Here is a 25,088-nt window from a genome sequence, read left to right as displayed (position 1 = left end):
GACGCCTTCCACTGCCACATGGGGCACTTTGTATTATTCTGGTGAAAAGACAAACCTGCAGGGAAATACCATCTCCTATTGTCAGACTGACTGACTTCATGGCAGAGGGAGCGAGGCTAAATAAGCGACGTGTGTGAAGCCTAGAAATAGAGTTTAGTGGACCAGAGTGGACAAGGAGGAAGAGGGAAATAAAAACTAAACCTGACATTTAATGTTTCCCTGTGTTGGGTAAATACTCTCATTCACAGTACATATCTATTGCTAGCGGCAAAGTAACACTCATATGCAAACAGACAATCATCAGCAAGTGAACCATCTGCAATGGAGACTGGGAAAAAAAAAAAAAAAAAAAAAAAAAAACACACACACACACACACACACACACACACACACACACACACACACACACACACACACACACACACACACACACACACACACACACTAGGAGGAGCCAGTTTGTCCAGTCATGCTCATGAAAAAGACAGAGGGGTGAGAGAGAAAAGAGGTTAGCGAGAGGCTGAGAGGGAGAGAACGATAGACGAGGCAAATGAGAGAAAGCAGCATGGGGACAGGAAGAGAGGGAGGAGAGAGACGGATGAGGCACAGCTGAGAGGGTCACAGGGTTGAAGCAGACAGAACAGACAAATAAGCAGAGAAAGAAAGAAGGAGATGGAAATGCAGCAGAGAACGGCAGTGAATCAGCAACCACGCTGCAATGACATTGTGCAACAACTGTGCCACTCAAGTTTTCATCAAAATAGATTATGAACAGGGGAGAAAAGTGGTTAATGACTGAATCCTTTATATATTTAGACTATTAACATCCAGACAAATAACATTTTTCAAAAAATTCAATTTGCTATCATATATGTCAAAGAAAAGTTTCAAATCCTCATACTTGAGAAGCTGGAACCGTCATATCTTAGGCATTTTTGCTTGAGAAATGACTAAAATGATAAATCGATTAACAAAATAGTTGCAGATTAATTGTTTGTCAATCAAATAATCAACTAATTGTTCCAGCACTACATGATATAAATCAAGAGAAGTAGGAGGAGGCAGAAAAATGCAAATATCGAAACAGACACCAGACCCTCCCAAAACACACTCATGTACACAAACGCACTCGTGAGAATGAAGGCAAGGACAGCCAGTGTTTGACCTTCAACCCCTTTGGCCATGATAATCACCTCCAGGCCTTCCTACATCACCTCCCTACCTTCTCGACTGCATCCCATCCTTTCCTCCACCTTCCCTTTCTACTTCCTTTGTCTCTCTGTTGATCACTCCCTGTCTTCTTCATAGGCTCTGCTTCTTTTAACTGAAAATCCCAACCATTGTTCCACCCTAACTCCCCTAATCTAACCTCCTCCTTCTCTCTACTTTCCCCTCGGTTTAAAGTCGGGCCACACCGAAGTTGTTTTCCGAAATAAACAGCAACCTCAACCTCTAGCCTCACCTCCCTCACCCTCAAAAGGAAATTCATACAAAAAAAATAGCGCTTTTGCCAAAAAACACTGAATTTAAGAATGTCCCTTGCTTCTATTATGGCATCTGGAGATGTCATTTTAAATGGTATTCATAAAACTTTTTTTTGTGTTTTTGTTTTTACTTGCCATTGTTTTCACCCCCTATTGGCCACTTCATTCATTCAATTCAGGTCTGTAACAATTTGTCAGCTTGGCAGTCTGGCTGCATCCATGTTTTCCGTGACAGGACAAACATGGCTGCCAAACTCATTTCTTACACACAGTATCTCACACACTGCTTACGAAGTCTTACAACAAAATAAAGTGGGACTCAGGAGCAACACACCGCCCATGCTCCATCATGTCTTCTTATTCGATGTGCATCAACTGATTTATGTAGAAGACAATAGATAAACCATATGGACACAAGAAGTAGGCTGGAGAGAATCGCTGAGATGTGCTGATCCAGAGAGCAAATGTGATAAAACTGCTGCTTGTCTAAAGAGTTGACTCTAGGGCTGGCAGCTAACAATTATTTTTATTAGTGACTAATCTGCTATTTATCTTCTTGATTAACTGATGAAATGTTTGTTCTACGAATTAATAGAAATTACAAAACTGTCAAAAAATATTCTCATCACAAGAGCCCAAAGTGACTGCTTTAAATGTCTTATTTTGTTTGACCAACAGTCCGAAACACAAAGAATATTCCATTTACTATCAGGCAACACCGAAGAAAACGACAAAATCTCACCTTTAAGAACCTGGAACTATACTTGTATTGAAAAACTTGCCGTTTACTTTTCTGTCAATCGACTAATTGATTAATCGGCTAATCATTGCAGCTTTAGGTTACTCGTGTCGAGACTGGAAAAATGGGACTGTGGCGTATATCTGGAATGATGCAGATCACTTGTCGCCCATTTTGTCTTCGTTCTATCAATCTACAACTTTTGCCCTGTCTTCACCCCCGGAATAGAGGCAAAGTAGACCGAGTAGACCAACTCTGTATCTGAGAAAGAGACTCTCTGCCTCAGATATAGCTTTGTACTGATCAGTGCAAGTGAGTTGGAGGGTAAGAGGGTTAAAAACATACTCCTACTTTACTTTAGATATGAGCTGATGAAAGGCCTGAGGGGAGAAAATGAGGAGGGACTTGTTTTCAAAATCTCTTCCCTCATCTCTTTCCCCCACTCTTCTGACATGTGTTGAAGCTGCGGGTTTGTTATGCAAACCTTGGGTGGAGTACTTTGGTCTCACCTGGATTATTGCTCACACGCTACAACACACAAAAACAAAGCCACAACAGAAACACATGACATGGAGTGTGCAACATTAGGCCCAAAACATTCCAGTGGAAATATTTATCTGATTTTCTCAACGCCAATATAAATGGTCTGGTAAAAATACATAAAAGAGTTTGGAATCAACTGCCTGTCTGAGTTATTAAGTGTCAGTGAGTCTGCCGTTTAGTTGGATCCGTTCAATATGACTGTAATTAATCAGCCCTGCCAGGGAAACTGTATAATGTGTTTGTTCCAACCATCTAATGTTTTTCCCCAAGTTACTGATTCCTCTTCAAGTGTGCACACTAACCAGACACAAAACATTGTCTGTTGGGCCTTTGGTCTTGTCTGGTGGATCCAAGTCAGCCTCCTCAGTTTCTCTGAGACTAGAAGGTGCAGAGGGTATCATTCCGGGTGGATCCCTGCTAATTCAGGGCGTTGAAAAATTCAAGTAAACCAAAACGCATCACCAAAGACAGCATGAGAACATTCACTCCCCTCATTGGTTAGAGGTGTCTAGGATTGTAGTGAGAAAGTAAACATGGGAAGAAGGTCCTGAAGAAGATCCTATCTGACCAAATATCAAGAATGCAGCACGCTTTGTTGCTGCAATTAGCTAATAATGCAGCATAATATTGACCTGGCTCTACTGCATAGTATCCATAACAAACACACATCAACGCAGCAGAAAAAGGTGCAACAGAAACACAACAAAGTAAGTCTATTAATTGACTGAAAGGAAAAGATAGAAAAATATACTCATTGACAACTACTTTGACAATCACTTAATCATCTTATTTTTGCGGGACAAAAATATGTCACCATGGTCTGTGGAACACTGTCAAGGGCATGTGTCATGTTATAGACAAAATAATAAATTAAAAAAACAAACAAAACAAAACAAAAGCAAATTGGCAGATTAATTGATAATATAAATAATCATTAGTTGCAGCCCTGCAAACAAAAGATCGCCGCAGCAAGAGAAGCAACTGGCAAGAACAAATTTTTAAATAAAATGGCTGAACCCAGGGAGCCTGACAATGTTTAGAGAGGAAGAGCAAGGGATGAATCAATCATAAAGAGACCTCTGTGGACAGAGGTAGATGATAAATGACAAACATCCCCTGGTGGGAATGTAAACAGGGTGAAGTGGCTCCATATCCACAACCACTGAACCTTTCCTGAGATAGAGATAGATAGATAGATATAGATAGATATAGATAGATAGATATATATATATATATATATATATATATATATATATATATATAGAGAGAGAGAGATAGAGATAGATACTCTACCACCTTAATCTCCTGAGAATAAACACGCAGAGGCTGACATTCACACCGGCTTCATTAATCTTCCTCATCAGCAGGGGGAGGATCCTCGACACAGCGGGCCAGCCGTCAATCACTTTCTGTCCCAAACGTGCTTAGTGAGCGGACCCGGCACATATCAATCACTGTGCAATCCCTGCCATGCTGAATCAGTGAAGAGGCTTTACAGCTGACAATCATCCTCCGGCTAGTGCCCAAAAAAGGCCTACACACAGTGGGATGGGCTTACAAAAAACTGTTTGGATTCTGCTGAGTGGAGATAACACAGATGTAACCTTTTCGGTAATAGTCTAAAATGAGTCCAGGTGGGAATGTAAACACACACGGGCCCTAAGTGGAATACTTGGCATGGGTACAATTTTAAAGATCTACTTATTCGGGGAGGATTTGCTGAGAATTCAAACTCTTTCTCAGAAACTCCCTGCTTCTCATACTGGTTCTTAACATACACTTATGCAAGGAGATGAACGCCAGCACAGCACAAAAACACAGAAAAGAGAAGTAGCAGAATTTAGAGCATATTTACATCGCATTACATTTTACAGAAAATCCAAAGTATTACTAACCAAGGTTTAGTTATTCATACTAAAATAGACAACTAATCCGTCAGGCTGCAGAAAAACACTGTACAAAGTTAGATTATGTCACTAGTCATTTTGTTAGTGTCACATTACAGTCTAGCTTCATTTAACTGCCTGCTGCTAGACCGAATCTTCATTATGTAGTTAAGTGGGTTTGTACTGTCTAAGCAAATGATACCTGAGTAGTAACACAAGCTTTTGAACCACGTTTGCACAGTAACCACACAGACAGATTTAAAAAACCCACGTTGACTCACAGTTCGCCTCTGTGTCTTCATTCGTGATTCAGGGTAACATTTCTGAGAGGTATTTTATTACAAATGTTTCTGGTATTAATATGCTGTCTCTGGGCCACGAACAAAAACAACACACTGTCCTACAACTTCTCCTCTTAAAAGATGTAATAACAGTGAAAGTGTATTTATTTCTATAGATAAGGAACAGAGAGCACAAGGTATTTCCAACAACACTGAAGCCCTTGTGTTTCGCTGATGCAATCGGGAAGTGCAGACAAAGAGTATGAATCATAGTCTTCTAGGTTTTTAAGGTTCAGTGGCTGAATAATACAAGTTATTTCAATGACAAAATGTTATGATAAATGTTGCTCGAGACAAAAAAGTTAGATCACGCGTTAGTGAAGAATAAACTAACAGAAGATAATCAGTCCTTTGGTGCTGTACTTGTTCCTGTGAGAAGTGTGCATGTACTCTCTGTGTGTGAGATCAGCCTGAGTGGAGATGTCTGGGTAATTGCTCTGACAGCTCCGGGGTATCTGCCTAGATAAGTTTTGTGGAGAGACAGGACTGCAAAGCTGCACGAATGACACTGATATCTCTGTATTTTATTAGAGTGTGTGTGTGTGTGTGTGTGTGTGTGTGTGTGTGTGTGTGTGTGTGTGTGTGTGTTAACTAAAGTAAAGAGATGGAAATGGGTCTGCATGGCTGACTTGCTGTGAACACTGATCTAATGTCAGCTTGGGTTTGTCATTCTTTATGAAAAGCATGAAAAATAGGAGACACGAGCTGTTCCTGGATCTGTTCACTGCAAAGAGATTTAAGTGCAAAGGTCAGGTACAGACTTCCACCTGAAGTCAAGACAATGTGTGTTCCATGCTGTTTATGTGCACAAGAAAGGAAATGTGTCCAAGAGACTATGTGTGTAGGTGTGTGTGTGTGTATGTGGCTGAGCCATATAAAGAAAACATCTGGAGGCATTCCTGAGACGCCTGAACGGTGACAGCAGCTAACCTGGCAGGAAAGAAGGGGAGGGATGAAGGGAAAGGTAAACGAAGAGCAGGGAGAGACGTGGGGAGGCGGTAAAGCGCTAAAGTCACCGGCATAGAAGTTGTTTGACTGCACTCCCTTCAGTACGCCTCAACCAAATCAATCTCCACTTATTTGTATCATGTTAAAATCCACATGGATGAGACTGAACCGATTTAAAAGAGGAATGCTCTGAGGTTATTTTATGCTTTAGTAAACTGTAACCAGGCCTGGTTCCAGACTTCTGAATTGCCACCCACATCTCAGATTTGCTCTACACTTCCTAAACAGCAGGTCTGGTGTTGTGCTCATTGACAGCTGTTTCCCCTGGTTACTATAAGAAAAGACAAATTATAGACAAATTAAAAGGAAAAAACCTGAATAAATGAGTGGAGAAACATAATGAATGCAGATGCTTCCACACAGGTGCACTGCATGGCACAATTAAACAATTAACATCCAATCATCTGCATTTAGATCTATGGGAAAGACGTTATTAAATAGGGTCGGAAATTGTGGTTCACAGCGCACATTTGACGACCGTGATGCTCGTGCATTAGTGCAATATGTAAGGAAAAACAGGAGAAGTTCCAGTCCTTTGAGAGTTAAACAGAGAGGGATATTATAGTAGGGTTGCAGGGCATAAACCCCTCATTATAAAAGATGAATACACATTTGAGAGTTCAGTGGTGCAAAAAACATAGACACTGGTCTACAGAGATGTGGAAAAAACTGATATGGTCAGATGACTCACTCTTCACCATATTCTTCACAAGTAGGCGAGTGCATGTGTGGCGTACACCAGGAGAACTGTACAGGCCTGAATACTTGATCACTACAGTGAGGGGATCTGGCTCTGTTATGCTGTGGGGGGCATTTCACTGGCACGTTTTGGGTCCACTTGTCCCCTTAGAGGGAGGGGTCACTGCGAATTAACACAACATTGTTCTGAGTCATCACCTTCCTGTGATGAAACATTTCTATCCTGACGGGAGTGGTCTCTTCCAGGACAACAATGCCCACATCCATAGGGCATGAGGGGGTCACCGAATGGTCTGATGAGTATGACAGTGATGAGAATCATATACTGTGGCCTTCCCAGTTACACAATCTCATGGTGGCCTAACACCTTACTAAGACACTTTATTTAAAATTTTCCTTTGTCAACTGTCTGTATAATCATTTGGTTAAAAAAAACAAGTTTTTAAACCATTCCGCCACACACAAATATACAAAACTTTGATGAAATAAGTATTAGTTAATGTCACTGAATTATTATATTAATTGTACAGTTTAACTCAAATTCAACATTGATGATTATCTAGATATAATCCCATGTCATGAAGATTTAGGTCAAGAAGATTGTACTGCAAAATTATCATATTAGAACCCAGCTAAATACAAAACTCAGTACTTTTACTGTTTGCACTCTCTGTGGTGCTCCCACTGACAATACTGCAACTGCCTTTTCAGGGGGAAAATCTTCACTTTGTTTCAGGCCACTTCAGGTCCCTTGCCAACACTCTCCCTTTTCATCTCTTTCCCTGCAAGCAGAGGGAGGGATGAGACTGGAGGGAAGAGGAGAAAAGAGACAGACACCACCCTTCCCCACGAGACAAACAAAGGCCAAGAAAGCCTCTGAGCAGAGACAGAGAGACAGACCGAAAGAGGTGGACGGTCAGAGAGAAAGAGACAGGATGGATAGAGAGGGAGGGAGAAAGAGGGGTGGTCAGCCAAAAAGCGATAAAGAAGCAGGTGGAGGAGGAAAGGAGTGTGGCCGACTCACAGTGCCGGAGGCAACTGATGGATAAAAGAGCATGTGAGAGCATGCTGGGAGGCCAGTCTCACTGCCAAACACACAGACGTCAAACACATGAGGGGATGGAGGAGGATGAGAGACAGAGCTAGTGTTCATGGGTGGAGAAGAGTTCACTGAGAGCACATCTGGTTGTAAACTAGTCTGACACACATTATACAGGGCTGCACATTAAATCAACTTCCTAAAAACAGTAAAATCAGTTTCTAATTCAGAATGTGACGGAGTTTTCTTTTTTTGTACCCAAACATGTTTCTGACCATTTCTGAAGACGTGAATCATCTTCCTAACATGTATCTTGCAATGCATTATCACAATCACAACACCGTCTTTTGTGGCTTCAGACATCCCGCACCTCTAAGGCAAAAGCAAGTCACATTATGTACAGTACGTGGAAAGCAGAAGTGAGTGCGACAGGCACGGATGGGAAGAGGCAGAGGGGAGGAGGGGAAGGACGAAGCCCTGAGAGAAGAAAGGCGGAGGAAAGGGGTTCACAGCTTAGTTACAGTTGAACTGAAAAATTATATTATTTTCTTAAAAATCAATCTATACCTCCTTGATGCTTCTTTTGACTTGTGTACTTATTTGACAGTATCTGTTTGCAGTGAAAATAGTTTGTATTATGATTTCATTTCAAAATCACAGACCACTGAAGAGTCCAGTCAAGTTCATGTTTAGCAGTTAAATAAGGCTGCAACTGAGTTATTTTCATCATTCATTAATCTGCTGATAATTTTCCTGATTAATAGATTGTTTTATTTATATAATGACAGGAAATAGTAAAAAACGGATGTAAGAATTTCCCAGAGCCCAAGGTGACATCTTCAAATGTCTTGTTTTGTCAGACCAACATTCAAAAACCCAGATATGTTCAATTTGCCATCATATACGAATATCAAAGAAAAGCATCAAATCCTCACACATGAGAAGCTGGAACCAGCATATGTTTGGCATTTTTCCCCTCAAGAAAATGTCCAAAAAGAATTGTTCGATTATCAAAATAGCTGATCAATTTAATCAACCGACAGTTGCAGTTCAACAGTTACACACAGTACGGTAGCTAGCAAGTGGATATGACAGAATCTAAGCAGAAATGTACTATAGGCTGACGTTTTAAAATGCTCATGTTATGTTGAAGTGTCCAAAAATGGTTTTATACTCATTGAAAAAATATGCACAACAGCTGTAATGTGGTGATTTATATTTCCTCACACAAAACCTGAGGGAAGTCAAATTCCAGTTAAACTTTATAGAGCTACTGCAAACTTGAATGTTTTTTGAGCTGTAAACTAAAAGATATGACTAAATGATATGTACTGTGATGAAACACATAAATGCTGATGTTGATATTGCCATTTCTTTCCAAAGTTATAAAAATCGACATTTCATGGGTTGAAAATGGCTCAACATGCCATCTACTGTTTAAATCATCCTGAACCTCGCAAGGACTGCGTTCTTTCCCTTCAGACCCTCATATGGCTTGGCAGTGGTTGTAGATGGCAGCAGGTGCCTCGATAGCAACACACTGTTATGTGTACCTGCAATCGGCAAGTGCTGCTCTAACTACATGCTCGACTGCGAAGGGTTTGAGTTGGATATTTAGCTGGATGTGAAAATTAAGGTCAGCGTTTCCTTGGCAAAGTTTCCATTATGTTTATTACATTTTACATTGTTCATATTAAAATGGATATTTGGAAAATAGAAATAACAGAACAAAGTGGAGAATGGCAGAACAGCAGAGACATGAAATTATTAAAAGGGAATAAATAAGGTAAAATAATAATGAATTTTCATTACAACTGCAACTTGCATGTCCAGATAAAATTCTGGTGTGCCTGTTAATAGTTGTGCATTTGTGTGGCTCTGTGTTTGAATGGCAGAGGGACGTACATGTCAGAGTGTGTGTGTGTGTGTGTGTGTAAGACGCTGGAGTGCTGGTGGTGAAGCTTTGGGTTTAGCTGAGGAGATTAACCCACTAAACTGTCTCACGGCCAGACACTCAGGGTATTACACCAAAAACACTGAATGTGCAAGTTAGCTCGAAGCAAAATCGTGCCACAAGCTGGCCTGGTACACATGTACTGTATGTCCACACAGGAGAGGCTTTTGTGTTTTGACTATATCTTATAGCAGTGGGGAGGGTAAAGTTTCTCGTGGTGTCACATGCTGCTTGTATAATTTTTTCTAAAGCTTTCTGTAGTGTCCACAATGTTCTGCATCATATCAGTGGAGTGTGGTGGACTGACTGACTGATTTTTTCCATAGAGCCTGCTGCTAGTGTGGCTAAAAAGTAAAGCCACCAAATTTCGATTGTTTAAACAGTCAATTTCACACAAAAAAAACAAAAACCATCGCTTACAGTGCCTCTGGTGGTGTCTACTCATGCTGATAGTTTTGGTTTAATTTGCCTGGGTAAGTACTGTATTTTTATGTGTTTCTGGGTGCCATTTCCCGAATTTATTAGATAGCCTACAGAAGGATGATAACAGGAAAAAAGGGGAAGAGAGAAAGGAGGGATGAAATGCAATAAAGGTCGCTGGATGAACTCAGATCCTAGACCACCAGGATGCTCCAGTTTCAGAAATGAGTGTCCTTGTTACCCTGCATAATTCACAGGAAACACTCAACTAACTGCATCAGGACCAGTTCTTTGACAGAAAATAATTCCAATGAAAACTGTTGATACTGAGGTAGTGTTTGACAATAACATCACTTCACAGAATATACCTTAAATCAAGCAATTACTACTGCAACCTGGCACTGCCCTACTTCACATTCTTCAACTCATGTAATAAAGCCCCCAAACAAATCTTAGTGCTAATTTTGTGGCTATTAATTTGGAACAAGATTCCCCCTAGGACACAATAAAAAAAAATCTCCAAAATCTAAATTTTAATATATAAAGTGATTAGAAACACAAACATTTTTCAGTTGCAAAGTGTAATCTTAAGTAAAATAGACTGGCTGTCTTTATGTTTGTTGTTGATGGTTGGATCAGTTGGAGCCACACTAACACTCCGAATCAGCTGAGCCATGATCAACACCTGGACAAGTTACAATGCAGTATGGGGTGTGTTTGCCACAGTGTGTGTAAAAAAAAGTGTGTATAACTGAATGAGGCATGCATGTGGGTGAAGATGGCCAGTACACTCACAGGTATTTTACCAAAACACTGAACCCACAGGAGAGACTCAACAGCAATTACTACTGCATGGAGAATCTAAGCTGAGAAAGGTACAGAATGTACTGTATGTGCACATATGCACATAGGCTCTTTGTGTTTGGGAATCACTTATAAGTGGGGAGGGTAAAGTTTCTCGTGGTGTCACATGCTGCTTGTATAATTTTTTCTAAAGCTTTCTGTAGTGTCCACAATGTTCTGCATCATATCAGTGGAGTGTGGTGGACTGACTGACTGATTTTTTCCATAGAGCCTGCTGCTAGTGTGGCTAAAAAGTAAAGCCACCAAATTTCGATTGTTTAAACAGTCAATTTCACACAAAAAAAACAAAAACCCTCGCTTACAGTGCCTCTGGTGGTGTCTACTCATGCTGATAGTTTTGGTTTAATTTGCCTGGGTAAGTACTGTATTTTTATGTGTTTCTGGGTGCCATTTCCCGAATTTATTAGATAGCCTACAGAAGGATGATAACAGGAAAAAAGGGGAAGAGAGAAAGGAGGGATGAAATGCAATAAAGGTCGCTGGATGAACTAGAACCGGGAGTGTAGCAATGACGCTGTCAGCACCTTCAATCCCTAGACCACCAGGATGCTCCAGTTTCAGAAATGAGTGTCCTTGTTACCCTGCATAATTCACAGGAAACACTCAACTAACTGCATCAGGACCAGTTCTTTGACAGAAAATAATTCCAATGAAAACTGTTGATACTGAGGTAGTGTTTGACAATAACATCACTTCACAGAATATACCTTAAATCAAGCAATTACTACTGCAACCTGGCACTGCCCTACTTCACATTCTTCAACTCATGTAATATTGCCCTGGCCCCTAAATTTTAACAAGATTTTTGGCTATTAGGACACAATAAAAAAAAATCTCCAAAATCTAAATTTTAATATATAAAGTGATTAGAAACACAAACATTTTTCAGTTGCAAAGTGTAATCTTAAGTAAAATAGACTGGCTGTCTTTATGTTTGTTGGATCAGCTGAGCCATGACTAACACCTGACAAGTTACAATGCGTGTGTGTTTGCCACAGTGTGTGTAAAAAAAAAGTGTGTATAACTGAATGTGCATGCATGTGGGTAGAGAGATGAGTACATCACATTTGTGTCTTTTGAGGGCACCCCGGAGAGACTGAGGGTGCATGGCTGTGCATGGAGAATCTAACAGAGAAAGAAGAAGCATGGAAGTGCACATTAATATGCCACAGGGACACCCTTGGGGAATCACTGCCTTTAGAGTGTGTGTGTGTGTTAGTGTGTGTTAGTGTGTGTGTTTTTGTGTCTCAGAGCATTAACAGTTATGACAGTTGGAGTCAGGTGTGGCCGCAGCAACAGACCAGTGCAACAGGTATGTAGCTGTGTGTGTGTGTGTGTGTGTGTGTGTGTGTGTGTTTACATAACCTGCAAAACAAGTTCAGGTCACCAACAGTGAGTATGTGGTCACAGTTGGAAGGACATCATTGATTAGAACTTTTAATTGTGTAATAAAGGTATTTGTCTTTGGCACAATACATTTCTACCATTGAATCAGACAGTTCTGTAAAATTTCTTAACTAAAAATGAAATAATAATTCAAAGGAGAATAAGAACTGGTTTTTATTTCTAAAATAATAAATGTGGGTATAAAAATGGAATATTAGTGATATTAAGGTTTTAAATTACATTTAATATATGTTTTGCATCCCAGTTAGGTAGCACCATCTGTTTCATTTCTAGGTTTTGCAAGAGCAGTTCTGGGTAACAAACAGCTGTTTTCATATTAAGATTAACCTGTTACATCATTCTGGAGCAGATTAATCTGACAAAAAATGTCCACGTTTAATACTGTTGAAAGCACTCAGCTTTGCACAGGCTTACACAAAGCTATAGATAATAACTTCAAAACATTTGGCCTATAAATAAAGTCATATTTCTAGGAGCCAAGTGTACAGCGACAAACATTTTGATGACTGCAACACATTCCTTTAGACTGCATATAAAGTGGATAAATTCCCGGGAAAATGGGTGTCTTACTTCATAAGCAACATAGAATTCATCTAACTGGCGGGTGGGTCTGAATCAGATTGTATGAAGTCTTTGGGGATAATGGAAAGGTCTGGGCCTGATTGAGTAACCACAGCTTAAAAAGCAACAGCTTAATCAAGTGGGGAGGCAAAAAGCATTTCAATCCAATGATTGTACAGCCTACACTTAGTTAATTGTCCTCTCAGAGTCCACTCTCATTAAAGCTTCCAAAAAAAGTGGTGATATGTAAATAGTGTTGGGAGGAGAACGGTCTGTCTCTGTCCCTCTTCAAATGCAACATTTTGTACATAAATACTAAATAGTCCATTCACTCTAAACAGGGAAGACATCCTAAATAAGACAATCATCTTGCTGGAAATAGCCAGGTGTGTGTGTGTGTGTGTGTGTCTGTATGCATGTGCGCGTGTGTGTGTGGGTGAGAAAGAGTGGGGTTATGTGTGTATAGGCAGAAAAACTATGACCTCATCCTGTTGCCAGCTGTTTCTATGACAGCCCAGCCTCCAGGTAACACACTAGGAAACACCTGTCTCCTCCTTCCCCTCAGCTACCTGTTTGTCCAACACTCCTTCTGTGTTCAGGCTTGCCTACATGAATGCCTACTGAATGAAAGCCGCGTGTTTTACCGACTGAACATTAAGTAACTGAAGTGACCTGAGTTATGAAAGCTCTGGAAGAAGACAACTTCACACTTTGGACGTAAACTAAAGGTGTGCAGGTAAACAGGGTAAGTAAGAAGACAAAGGTTAAGTATAGAAACAGTGGAAAATGTCCCAACACACAAGTTTGTGTCTTCTTGTTGGACCTTGGTGAGTCCAACAATTTTCTATAAGTGTAATACTAAATCAGTGGAGTGCTCTTTCAAATACCTGGACATGTTAAAAAAAATAATTCTCCTAATCGTTAAGTGTGACAAATATTAGAAAATTCGTGAGACATGCCCATCATAATTTACCACGAACCCTAGATGTTGTCTGACCCACAGTCCAAAATCCCTAAAGTATTCAATTTACAATCATATAATACAGAGAAAAGCAGCAAAACTCCACACTGAAGAAGCATTGATCAGAGACTATTTTACATTTTTGCTTGATAAATAACTTAAACCATGGATCACTTATCAAAAATTGTTTTCTATCCATAACTAGTCAATGAATCATTTCAGTGCTAAAGGGGACATCTTCATTTATGCCCATAACGTTTTGCTAGTAAGTCCAGGTGTATAAGAAGCCTATGGAGTTTCCAGAAATACTAATCTCATGTCTGGATCAGGGATACTGTCCTCTCTCATCCTCCTCTGATTGATGAACCTATGACACCTGATGCAGGTAGACATACTGCCATATTCATATGTATTTTGTCACAGATAAGTACTCGTACACTTTGATTTCAATTTCAAATCATGTGCTTTTACAACAGTCTGTTATGAAAGATGGAGTTGTGTAAACTAGACACTACACATTCCCATACGTTGATTAAAACACTGTTTCCTTGTCCGGGCTCAGTTCCCTTCTTAATTTTTGTTCTTTCCAGTAAAAGATACTCCTCATATCCAGTGTAATAATGACAATATTGATGCAGCATCCATGTTAAATGAGTAATAAAGTCTTTTTATATTTTGAACTGATTTAATTCAAAGTGATTTGACTTAAATTCCACCCAGCTATCTAACTATCCAACCATCCATCCAGACCTTAGTTTTCAGCTCGAGCTCGTGAACCTCCCAGTAGGCCAAATGTTATCAGCGTAACTTGATCTCCAACCCATTCTAATGAGAGGGATTGTTTGTGGGGAGACTTTAATAACTCCCATAACCTATTTATATCTTACACGTCACACCCTCTGTGCATGACTCACAAAAAACACACACGCAAACCCCACACACATCAACTTTGACAAAGGCTGTCTGTGCTGGTATGGAAGATCTTATCATAATCATGCTAGCAAATATTTGCCCACTAACTACTACTGAACAAACGTAAAAAACAAACAATTCTTTTTTCAAATTTATCCATTTACCTAAGCAATCATGCAGTGATGTATTTATAATTTGTAGATGGTGATAGCTGTAGTCTCCAACATGTATAAAATGTTTAGTGACTGTGGAAATGTGCCAAACAACAGTCTTCAGCAATATCCACGGATCAGGTTTGTACATGACACTGATGGCATGATGCAGAAAGTAATCACGGTTAACTTGCTGAAATTATTCAGCAAGTTAACCATGTTTAGCCTGCAAGCGTGCAGTCTATGTGGCTGTTGGCTGGTCAACAGCACTTAAAAGCAGGTCTTTTCCTTATAATTATCCCCAGTGGAGGACACCCCTTGAAGTTCGAACATACCCAAACGGGAAAACAAGAGGGAGGGCGGAGAGGGGAGACAGAGGAGGAGGGGGAGGGCGGTAGCAGCCGGTGCGCAGCCTGGACAGGAGGGAGGGAGAGATAGCGGGAGAGAGTGTAGAAGGGGGTGGCAAGATAACAGAAGGGCAACATGGTGGATCACTTTACACTCATGGCTGTTCCTGGTCCATAACCATTCATCAGAGGGAGTTTGGTCAGGCTACACTACAGAGGCCAGAAAATGTTCCCTTAGAAATGTGAAGAGGCCTCTGACCCAACACTGCAAGTAAGAATCACTACATTGTACGACAATAAAAAATGACCAATGAAATTCTCTTAAGGTAGCTGCTGCAGTACTACAACATCCGGCAAGTGTTGTGTGAATGCAAAACTCCCTCCGACACATCACCGTGAGATCCCTGGTACTCAGCCGATCATAGAGCTGCCAATCTTCAAGCGACAGTCACGGACGAGGACTGCTGAGCAACTCTTCAATCAGCAGTCTTTCCTGCCTATTAAACGTCACTTTGAAAATTCACAAAATCATTTCAGTATGCTCATACTGGTATTACAATTCAATTCTGTTTTGTCCAATTAGTAAAGCTAAGATACTTCTGAAATTTATGTCACAGTATTAGGTATATTGCATTCACTTGTAAGAGCCAAATTATACTTTTCACGTCCACATGACTGCGAGGGTCCGCACGACATCACTTTCAATGTCTATCCACGTCCGTGGATAGACACGTTGGGCTAAAACGTTGGGCCGCGTAACGGCAGCCCAACACTTAGGGCCGTGCAGATTGTACATTAACTGTACGTGCCGAAAAAACATATATAAACATGTCTGTGTGCGTAAATAACTAGTGTAGTGCATGTCCGCGTCTATTTTTGAACTATATCTGCCCCTTAACTGTGCTATTTAAAACTAATGTGAAATTAAATTCTGGGTATAATTGCAGACATCCCCTACTCCTTTAGTTATGCATGTGATCAAATCTGATAGGGGGTAGCTTGGTGACAAGCTCTATACTTATAGGTTTAACAAACCTAACTTAAGAGCACTACAGATTGTGAGACTTTGATTATCTGATGCAGTAACTTGTGTATTGCAACATTATGCTGGCACACAGTGTATAAATCCTGCTATCTTTCACATAAAAGTTTCATCCGGTTCTGTGGTCACAGTAGATGACACAGCATCCTTCCACAACATACAACGTCCTTTTTGACATTTTTGCTGCTTGTTTCCACAATTTGCTTACAATACATGCACCACTGTATTGTCACTTTGTCATTTTAATTCTTTGTCAAACATTTAAAAAAACAAAACAAAAAAAAACAAAACAAAAACAGTTGAGGCTGCATCCTAAAACCAGACATGGTTAGGTTAGTTTCTAAAACTGATGGAAAATTCTTTAAAGCCCAGAATTTGGCACTGTGAAACTCCATTATTACTTTAATCTTTTTTATAAAGAGTCACTCAAGACTGTAGAGCGTCATTTAACACTATAGACTTTGCCCACAAATTTTATGGTTTATTACATTTTAAGTCAAAAGGTAAAGTAATACAGCTTCACAACCAGATGCTGTGTGCACCAGAATTTGACTAGTGTTAAAATGTGAAAGGAGCACCCTGATTGCCCAATGAGGCTTACACATATCATCACTTGTGTTTTCTGGTTGCAGTATGAGTTCTAGGGAACCATGCCTGGTTTATCCCGCTAAGTTGACCGGTATTGCTTTGTTCATGAGCTGTTTACCAGCAGACCCCCTGCTATAGGGGAAATCATAATACTTGAATCAACATAATGTGTATGAGAGGATGAGAACATTTTACACTTCAGGAGTGGCATTGACACTGAGATGCAACTGTGGATATACATACTTAATACTTAATCCTTATCACAACGGGCTGCTGTCACCATAGCTCTAATATTCCATCAGCTTGCATGTCCACAAATATCTGGTTCTATTAGGGGAAGAGTACATTTCCCCAAAGTGAAAACGCCTCCGATAAATTACAGCATAATGCTCTCTCTTCATTTAGTTCTACTAAAAAATGTCTATGACCTTTTGATGAGAGAGCTTGATGACTGAGAGCTTGTGACAGCTCGATGTTGGGTTTTACACGCACCATATTCTCAGGCAGACTAAACAGTTTTGTTTACTTGCTGGTCAAACTGGGAGGTTCACCAGAGGGGCGTTAAATTTAGTTCTTTCAGCATTGACATCACCAAGATTTTCAGCTGACAAGTCTCAAGCTATCAAGAAATGCAAACATTCCCTCAAATAAAATCTTTCATCTTGTTTGTTTGGTTTTCTGGATAAAGAAAGAAACACTATAACTGTGCTTTCAGTGGCTCTTTCTAGGTTTCTCCAACATGCATTTTAAACTGTCAATTTATGCAGCAATCCCCTGGCAATTCCAGAGATAGTTAACCTAACTCAGCATGGCAGCGCAGAGTGACGGGGCTGGGATCGATCTATGTGGCCCGGGGGCCCTGGGCTGGGCACTGCCATATGAGGAGGGGTCAAGGGTCAAGGTAGGTCAGAGTGCAAGGCTGCGGATGTTGACAAGCCATGCCCGGGCCCGTGTAAGAGGGAAAGTGAGGTATTACTGCTGTACTAAAAAGGGAGTGGTACCAAACTTGTGTTGATATAGTCCCGTCAGCATCTGTAATCTATTATGCCGCATAGGATGAAAGACAGAGCAGAGCAGTAAAACGTTTGGTACATTTATGTTTGGCTGAGTGACCCACCCTGGCCTACTTGCTGCTGTACGTCTTTCCTGACGACGCCTGCTTTTTCCAGCCCTCCCAGAAAGCTGGTGGGGTTCACTGGCCAAGGGGGATAGGTGATGTCATGACAGTATGTGAGCTCAGTGTTGCCGGCCTGTGTGTCTGAGTGTGTGTGTGTGTGTGTGTGTGTGTGTGTGTGTCTGTCTGGGGAGAAGGAGCGGTCCAACTGAAGCTGGAATGCAGGGGTACATTGCTATGAGGTCATGAGAATTATGGGATGTTTTTGCAGAGGGGAGGCGAGATGTGAAAGAGATATACACATAAAAAACTAAACAGAAACAGGGCAAAATCCACAGAGCGAAACATTAGCTTACAACAGCTGCCAGTTCTCAAACCAACTACGAAACACAGTTTAAATACACATGGGGTTTTAGTTTACATGTAGAAACCAAAAGCTCACAAACACTCCCCTGTCCACTGACAAAAACAACCCAAACACCAATCACCACACTTGATATATGGGGCTTTACTACCCAGCCTGAGGGTGGGCAGCTGGGTTAGTTGGTTGCTGAGGGTGTGGTCACTAACGTGCTTCAGTCAGGATGAGGAAAATGAACTCACAGTGAACTGAATGTGATCTGGGCTGCTAGTGTCAGACAATACAAGCTATTGTACTGCTGCGGCTTCATCATCAGCATAATTCTCTTTAGACCTCCTCTTCCCTCTACCCTCTACCCTCCACCCTCCACCCTCTAACCTCCACCCTCGGGCCCTAGCAAAGTCACAGCGCTGCACAACTTCATTTCACTCATGAGAAAATGAAAATACCAGGGAAAAATTTGTGAAAAACCATTGGTTGACAGGACAAAATGTCACTTGCCAACTAACAAACGAGTCAGAAAACTTCCTCCTAAAAACAGAAGTTTTGTGGTTTTTCTTGCAGATGACTGCCTGTCACTAAATAATATAGTCTCACTGAGATGTACGGAGAACAATACACCAAAAAGTAAGAAATGGGGAAGTTAAACTCTCCTAGGGCTGCAACTAACAATTATTTTCATTATTGATTAAGCTGGCAATTATTTTCTTGATTCATCGTCAAACATCAGAAATCTGTTAAAAATGCCTGTCAGTGTTGGAGAAAAAAATGTTAGGGCTCAAAAAAAATGTCAAATTTCTTGTTCTTGTCCAAGTGACAGTCCAAAACCCAAATATTTACTATAATATGACAAGGAAAAGCAGCCAACTTCCCCATTTCAGAAGCTAAAACTGTTAAATGTTTGGCATTTTTGCTTAAAAAATGACTTTGACTAATCCGCTAATCGTTGAAGCATTACTCCAGACAAATGAATTAAATTTAATGTCCTCCAGAAAAATTTGACTCACACATACACTTTTACGTATTTTAACAACCATGACAAAATTTACCTAGACCTGTTTTTTTTACGAACTTGAAGTTGAGACAAACATATCCATGATGGCATCAACTGAGTTGTCCTAAGGCAAGTACATCTTAGCCCTGCACTGGTAAATGGCTGCCGACTGGGACACAGATGAGCTACTGTAATGTGGACACCATATGGAGACACACTGAATAGGGCCCATCAGGAGGACAGTTGTCTAAAGGCCGAGTCATGCTTTCCACGTCCGCGTGTCTGAAAGAGTCCACGTTGGTTTGTGTGATGTAAATTTCTTCACCTGCCCAAGTACACGAGGACTCTGTGCAGATGTCCACGTGCAGCCCAAACTTTGATATTTTTTATCTCTTTGATTCCTCTACATGTTCAGTAACTTTACGAAACCATCACACACGGTGTTGGTAATCATTTCCTTGAGGGTCAGACAAAATGAAGCAAACAGTCAGTAGAGACAATACGAGGTTATGATCATGTGTTACAAGCCTAAATATAGCATTATTCATGTGAGAGATTATATCACATGATAGGCTGCAAAGAAAGTCCTTTTAGACCACACTGTTTCATGAAACCGAGATGCCCGAGAGAGAAATGAATGAGAATATAAGCTCTCTCTTAGTCTCCACTTGTTCAACTGTTCCTTGATGCATTATTGTGGATTCTGTCTGCCTACATGGCCACAGGGCAGCACTGAGAAAAGCCTACTTTGTGTGCATAGCTGTCTCCTTACGTCATGGTAAGGCTTATGGGAAACACTCCTATGCATTCCCTGGAGTGTGTCTCTGGATGCATGTCAATTGTTATATCTGTGTTTGTGAACATGAACTTTTATGCTCACGTACATTTTGTTAAACCACTGCAGCGTGTCTTGGTTTTTCTGGGTATTTTCCGAACATACACTGTGTAAAACATGCAAGCAAAACAAGCAAAAATGCCACACATTCCTCCACATACTGTACAGTAAAATGACCCCCCCCATTCCAGTCTTGCCTCCCCTTTAACCTGTATGAGGAAGTGTGACACAGTTGGGGCTATTTAATATTGTCTTCCTGTGGGGGTAAACAAATGGCATGCCATGGGAAGGGTGTAGAGCTCCATGGCCTGCCACATATCTACAATAATAGAAGCTTCAGGGGGAAATCCAAACGACTTTACACAGCAAAGTCTGTCTAAAGGGCCTGGGGAGCATAACTACATACATGAAAAACGTGGCTCCAGAGGGAGCTGCGTGAAGTCTGATAAAACGTCGGTTGGGGCTGAAAGTCTGAAAATGAAAAAAAAAAAAAAACTGGGGTTGTTGAGTTAAAAAGAAGTGAGTTTACCAGGCCTCTGTAGCCTGCTCCGCATCTCTGCTCGAGACCTAGAGGCTACATTAGCCGCTACTAGCAAAATACAACTGAATATCTAGTTACATTGTGGATAATGTAGACGCCAGGTTTTGTCAAGGAAGAATCATCCATCCATCAATTAGCTATACTGCCTATCCTTTGAAGGGGGGGGGGTCCCCCACATGAGAAGAGTTACTTAGAAACTAACCGCCGACCCCACCTGTTTCATCTGTGTCTCAAGGCAAATCTTGACACCATAAAACAGATTCCCAGGCTGAAACAAAACTTCCAGTAAGTTTCACAGCATCACCTAACTCAGAATATAGTAAAATTCAACTCCCAGTGATGAAACTGTGGTACTGTGATTACCAATTCTTTCCTCTTGTTTCTGGACTAGTACGAAAGGTCCTGAGGACAAAGAGGGGAATAATGGTTTCCAGTGTTCTCAACCCAGCAGCCCCTGAGAGGACCCTCTCTCCTTTTAACCCATATAACAAACATCAAAGAGGGAACTTCTCTGTGTTCCTTCTTTCATTGACACTTCTGTGTCAATGAAAGAAGTGTGTCTTCTATCTCTAACACAGCACCCTATATGGAAAAAACACGAAAGTTCAGAACTGCTTTGGAGCACCTTGTTCCTTCTGATTGACTGCTGATTATTTCAGTTGTGCAGTTTTTTTTAGCAAAGAGAGGTGGTGGTTCTTTTGGGCTGCAGCAAAATCAGCTGGCTTTATGGCGTAGGAGGATAAACACTGTCAGACTCCAGCCTCACTAGGTGGTTGATTCAAATATACAACTTTCAATCAGTGACAAATCTCCCAAACTGGTGGAGCAGACAAACTAATGAGGCGTGGTCAAATTTGGCATAGATTTGCCAGCCCTTGTTGTTTCTGGCCCAGAGGGAGTGTAAAGGCACTTTTACATTTGTTTAGTAACCAAGCTGTCTAGCCAGGGGACATCAAGGCACCAAGGCTAGAATTAGACCTGGTTGAAGTGGTAAACTAACCCAGCATAAAGCATTTAAAAGCAGTCAGATAACATGCTGCATGCATTTCAGCAGCATAATTAAACACAGACTGTGGCTCATTTCAGTACTGACACGTGCAAGGGGTTCATGACTTCCTGAGGAAAAAAAACGATAAGGGAATAATCAGTAGAGACATTGTGAAATGTGTAGTGCGACGTGTCAGAGATACAAGTCATAGAGCTGCAACAAACAACTATTCTTAAATCTGATTAGTCTGCCGATTACTTTCTCGATTAATTATTTGTCCTATAATGTCAGGAAATAATGACGGTTGTCCACCACAGTTTTCTAAAAAACAAATCCTCACGTTTAAGAAGCAGCGACCAGAGAATTTGTTATTTTGCTTGAAAAATGACTTAAAATGATTTGATTATTAAAATACATGCCAATTAATTTTAATATTGCTGATCAAAACTGATGACTCAAATACTCAACTAATTATTTCACCTTGAAAATGCAGAATGTCATACTGGATTAATGCTGTTAGCACACCTGAGTTCAAATACTTAATCCACATATGACGACTGATTGCTGCCAACATAACAAGATGTTGTTTTAGTCTTGAGAGACTAAAGAAAAAATGAGCACATACTGCACAACTGAGTATATAGTGGACCGCAGAGTAAGCTACAGGTAAACTAAAAGTTATGTCAACCCCCTGAAAATCCTGTGAAAATATGAATCCCCATGTGCCTGTATCAAAACAGAAAGGTGCATCAATCATCAAACAACACACCTTACTCATTAATAATGCAATGCAAGAAAAGGCCAAATATGGGTTGAGTGTTTAGCCAGCAACACACACACACACGCACACGCACGTACACACAAAGAACAGCACTGGCTCTAAGCGTGACTTTTTCAGCAAACTATGATTGCATCCAGTCCTTTTAAACCTGTATGTTATTAGTCAGCTAACTGACTCTGCCTTGTAGTTATCATCACCATTGTCCCACTTCTGCATTTACAGGAGCACCTGCTCCTCACTTTGTTACTTGTAATTATTGGGTATATCAGTGCTAAGTTGTCTCTTGTTTCACCGCTATTCATGGTCAATTGAAATTCCTACATTGCTGACAGGAATGTATGATTGCAGAACAAGACAGATTCAGGAATATTCACCTGTGTGACAGCACTTACACCCACATTTCTGAACTGTACGCCAACTCCATACCTGCTTGTCAACTGATACACAACACTCGCTTAGACTTGAATGTCACGAGCTATACTAGAACAATGGCTCACTAAGTTAAAAGGGATGAATTTCATTATGCTCATCTGCCTCCTAATTCCACTTCACAGTCCCGGTCATAAGAATTTCAAAATAAATCTCATGTAGATGTTTTACTTGATGTTTCACTCTAAACTTAGTGACTCTTGAGAGCAAAGCAAACATCAATGACCTATTGCCTTCATGCTACATCAAGAAATCATGGGCGCTCTACCTCAGCACACAACTATTCCCTATAAATAAATAAAGTAATAAGTCTTCCTGCTTGCTAATGCTTTCATAAAGGAACCGATGCCAAATGGGAGTTAGGAATGGCGTGTGTGTAATGTGTGTTGTTTCATAACAAACACCACTATTGTGTCTTGCCTGCACTCTCTGCATCTCCACACAAAACACTTTGAAGGCACAAAGCTAAGACCAAGGGACCCAACAGGGGACCAAGGGACCCACACAATGGCATATACAGCACAATACAGTACAACACCAAGGTGACAGAGTCTTGCTGGAGCTCTGACCATGAGCCCTTGCCAAAACCAGAAGGTGTCCCTTCGTATATTATTAACAACAGTGAAACTATCTGTTTCCAATTCAACTGAGTGCTTGGTGGTTCCTCACAGTAGGGTCTTGGTGCCACCGAAGGTCGTTGAGAAGTCTCCTTGGAGTTCCCCGACAAATCAATAATATTTCACCCACTTAAAGCCAGCCCTGTTAATGCATGTTATAATGGTGCTTTAAAAAGCAAGTGCTTTAAAAAAAGTGGTTTCACCTAAGAGGTTACTTGACCATCGTGCAGAAATGTAATTTTGTAGAAGTTATATTTCAATAAAAACCCGTTCTCTAATGGGATTTCTATTTTGTCAGTTTTTATTTTTTGTGCGGTCTGTAGCAGTGGTTCACAACTTGGGGGGATGATCTGATATACAAAATTGTCATTTTAGGCCTTTGGTTGTAAACATACTAAATAATTTTACCTTTTCAGCCTATAAAAAAGGAAAAAGGCAAGAAAGATCAAATCAATCTTTGACTGAATTTCTCACAACTAAAGCCATGTGATGAGATTTCAAGTAGATATTGCTTTATTTAAAGTAAAAAAAAAAAAAAGATGAGGCATTGATCTGAGGTATATATTTGGGGGGGTAAGTGACATAAAGAACTTGCTAAAGAATCACCCAGGATGCTGACCATGGTTAAAAGTTGCAGGCCAATACACAGACAAGTTAAATCAGGTAATTTTTGCGGGTCTGAAGGACATCCAACTTCATCAACTTACTTGTATAGAGTCGTTCGCCATCGCTGTCTCTGTTGCTCTGTTTTATGTCTGTGCAGTTTCACAGACAACCTGTGCACATGAGGGGATTTGTCCCTCAGGTCAACGTACTGTCTCCTTCCCAAGACGATCAAGGAAAATAATAGATGGGGGGAAAAAAACTGGCTATTGGTCCCGTGAAGGTTATCTCAACTCTATACAAACAGTCTGTATTGACACAAAGGCAAACAGTCAAGAGGTAATCCGCATTGTTGGCTTGCCTGGCCGCGCCTGAATTGATCCTCCCAGCGCTTTTCAATGTGTTTGACCAACGTTAGCCTTCACTACACTCACATAAAAATGCGTTCACTGTTTGAACGTTTTTTGTTTTGTTTTGTTTTTTTAACAAAAATACAAGTCATTCGCATAAGAACATCCAAACAAAACTACTGAGCTGCAGGCTCATTGTTCATCATTTTCTGTGGGTGCTCGCCATTCAACAGCTAGCAAGAACCCCATAAAATCCACCGGCAGGCGCTCGCTCCTCGGTCATGTACTGCTGACACACACAACACGAAATGAAAGAAAGCCCCTTCTTCCCTCTCTTCTTTTCCCGGTAACATCCGTGAAACGCCGAACACGCCTCAGTCTCTCGCCTGTATCACATGCCACACATGCACACACACACAGACAGAGAGAGAGAGAGGGAGAGAAAAGCCGCCTGTCAGTCCTCCACCAGCCGCTCACACAGTCACAGCGATGGACAATAGAAAGCTCGTCTGTCCATTAAATATCCCG

At 40.8% G+C, this 25,088-nt stretch overlaps 1 protein-coding gene across 1 annotated transcript in view; it reads right to left on the bottom strand.

Moving 5' to 3' along the window:
- pkn1a (protein kinase N1a) overlaps positions 1-25,044 on the bottom strand; it is a 52,746-nt gene extending 27,702 nt beyond the window's left edge. The window contains exon 1 of the mRNA XM_040145550.1: positions 24,315-25,044. Coding sequence (XP_040001484.1) covers positions 24,315-24,335 — 21 coding nt within the window. The 5' untranslated portion in view covers positions 24,336-25,044. The remainder of the gene's footprint in view (positions 1-24,314) is intronic.
- Between the last annotated feature and the right edge of the window lie 44 nt (positions 25,045-25,088).

The sequence above is a fragment of the Xiphias gladius genome, chromosome 15 (genome assembly GCF_016859285.1).
Source record: "Xiphias gladius isolate SHS-SW01 ecotype Sanya breed wild chromosome 15, ASM1685928v1, whole genome shotgun sequence".
Taxonomy (NCBI): domain Eukaryota; kingdom Metazoa; phylum Chordata; class Actinopteri; order Istiophoriformes; family Xiphiidae; genus Xiphias; species Xiphias gladius.
The sequence above is the reverse complement of the archived record's forward strand: the minus strand, read 5'-3'. Positions and strand labels throughout refer to the sequence as shown.